The sequence below is a fragment of the Macrobrachium rosenbergii genome, chromosome 12, assembly GCF_040412425.1.
Source record: "Macrobrachium rosenbergii isolate ZJJX-2024 chromosome 12, ASM4041242v1, whole genome shotgun sequence".
In the NCBI taxonomy this organism is placed as follows: Eukaryota; Metazoa; Arthropoda; class Malacostraca; order Decapoda; family Palaemonidae; genus Macrobrachium; species Macrobrachium rosenbergii.
The window spans coordinates 116,820,457-116,822,875 of NC_089752.1; the positions used below are offsets into that span (position 1 = coordinate 116,820,457).

Here is a 2,419-nt window from a genome sequence, read left to right on the forward strand (position 1 = left end):
TATATATATATATATATATATATATATATATACATATATATATATATATATATATATATATATATATATATATATATATATATATATATATTTCTATATATATATAGGCTATATGTATATACATACACACAAATATGTAGATATACATTCATGTGCGTATTTAAAAAAATATTTCTGTTCACATGTATGATAAATCTTATCTAATTTGAAATTCCAAACACGAACATTTCTTTTCTTTTAACAAGATATTCTGAGACTGACATTTCATAGTTTATGTCAGTATGGAGTTTTTTTTTTCCAGAGTTGGTAATACGCATCCTTTGACCAAGATTAACATAGTATGCTCGTATGTGAATTCATTCTTAGTACATGTAGCTGATATTGTCACCATTACTGAATGCCCAGAACATAAATTGCGCATAAGAATGAGTCTATAAGAGATTTTATACGATATTTACAGTAAAATCAACGTAGGAAAAGAGACTCGCGCCCTAGTTATGGACAGCGCGTTTGTCAGATGGCAATTTCTTGAAAGCTTGAATTTCGCGCCATTTCCTCCCAGCTGTAGGCGAAGAGCGGGCCGGCGTGTGTCAGAATGCATCGTCAGTTCCATTATACTTCGCCTCGTCAGTAGATTCATTCTATCACGTGAATCGCGCATGTTAAAAATCGTTGGCTAATTCATTTCACTAACAAGGGGTTATGGAAATTATGAGTAAGCACTATGAATTCCACGAAGATAACGATTATTTTAACCCAAGTGCGCGTTTCGCAATTGCTTTCGAGAGAAGTAGATTGATCAGAGAAGGATTATGTGCAAGCGGAGGAAAGTGATGAACGCGAAGCAGAAATCGAAAGTTTGCTGCGCTGAGAGAACCTCTTCGCCACACACAGGGCGTTCAAAGTTCTTTAAATATATATAAACCGAAAGAAAAGGTATTCGCAGTACTTATAATGTTCAAATACTTTACCGAAAAAAACTGCTTTCGACTGGTAACACTGAACGAAATACAAAATGACAAACGTTGAATACTAGAGGGACGGGGGTCCGCATAACGGGGGAGGGGGGCGTGTAATCTGTGATGCTACATATCCGTCCGCATGCAGTTACATAACACAACCGTTCCAGTTATATATACCATTCAGTCAGCACCCTGGGCCGTAGGCGGTACGTTTCTGTTCGAGCGCGCATCGATTCCAAGTACTCTTTCGCCATGGCTGACGCTGCTACTGCCGCCCCGGCACCTGCCCCTAAAAAGGCACCAAAAGCTAAGAAGCCCGCGGCGAAGCCTGCACACCCCACGTATGCCGTCATGATTGCTGATGCCCTGAAGACGTTGAAGGAACGCACTGGGTCATCCCGTCAAGCCATCCTCAAACACATCCTTGCTAACTACAAGGTAGGAGACGAGAAGTTAGCCGGTGCCCGCATCAGATCGGCCTTGAAGAAGGGCGTCTCATCCGGTGCCCTGAAGCAGGTCAAGGGAGCTGGTGCCTCAGGTTCCTTCAAGGTGGCCAAGGAAGAGGTTAAGCCAAAGAAGGCTGTCAAGAAGCCCAAAGCCACGAAGCCTGATTCCAAGAAGTCCAAAGCTAAGAAAGCCGCAAAGAGCCCAAAGGCCGTCAAGAAAGCTACGAAGAAGCCCGCAGCTAAGAAGGCTGTCAAGAAGCCTGCAGCGGTTAAGAAGGCCGCTAAGAAACCCGTAGCGAAAAAAGTAAAATAATTCGGGTATAAGGACCTCTTTGTGATTGACGACCAAAACGCATAACGCCGACGAACTTGGACACGGAATGTAATTTTAAGTAAATCTGCATCTTCGAGAGCAAAGGGATTCTGTTGCCGTAACGAATACACAAATGATTCATGTACCTGGTTTAGTTTGTCATTCATTACTTCATATGTAAATACCACTAAATATATTTATTTTTCCACGCGAGTCTCATCTTTACTCCAACATTTGTTAACTGCTTATTTTTTTACCAAGATGTATACTTGTTCTAGTAAAGTTGTGCACCTGGCATTTATCAACAAGCACTTGGTGTAGACAACTTTTCATTATAAGAAATCGGAACCATTTAAGATTTCAACTGAGTCTGGAAACCACAAAGAATTGAAGACACTAAATTTAATATAAAGTTGCTTTTAGCAGACTTCAGTAAAAGCCATAAGTTCTTGACCACATTCCACAACTGGAATCCTATAGGGGTGAAAAGGGAATAACAAAATATTGACCTGAAGTGACTTTGAATCTACAAAGTTACAAGAGTACTGTGTAATCAAATAAACAGTAGAAAAAATAATAGAACCATGGAAGCCTACCAAAAACAAAATAAACTTAAATTTTTAGAAAATAAAATTAACTATCATGATAAAAACTAATCATTTCTTGTATCTAAATTTAAACTTTGTGAAGAAACATCC

The 2,419-nt window shown here is 39.2% G+C and overlaps 1 protein-coding gene across 1 annotated transcript; it reads left to right on the top strand.

The window, feature by feature from the left end:
• Positions 1–1,124: 1,124 nt before the first annotated feature.
• LOC136843943 (histone H1-delta-like) lies at positions 1,125–1,929 on the top strand. The gene has a single exon (XM_067112929.1). The coding sequence runs from the start codon at positions 1,215–1,217 to the stop codon at positions 1,719–1,721; it is 507 nt and encodes a 168-aa protein (XP_066969030.1). The 5' UTR covers positions 1,125–1,214; the 3' UTR covers positions 1,722–1,929.
• Positions 1,930–2,419: the final 490 nt, after the last annotated feature.

What these genes read in the sequence shown, in the direction of transcription:
- LOC136843943 (XM_067112929.1), top strand. Translation starts at nt 1,215, where the DNA reads ATGGCTGACGCTGCTACTGCCGCCCCGGCACCTGCCCCTAAAAAGGCA.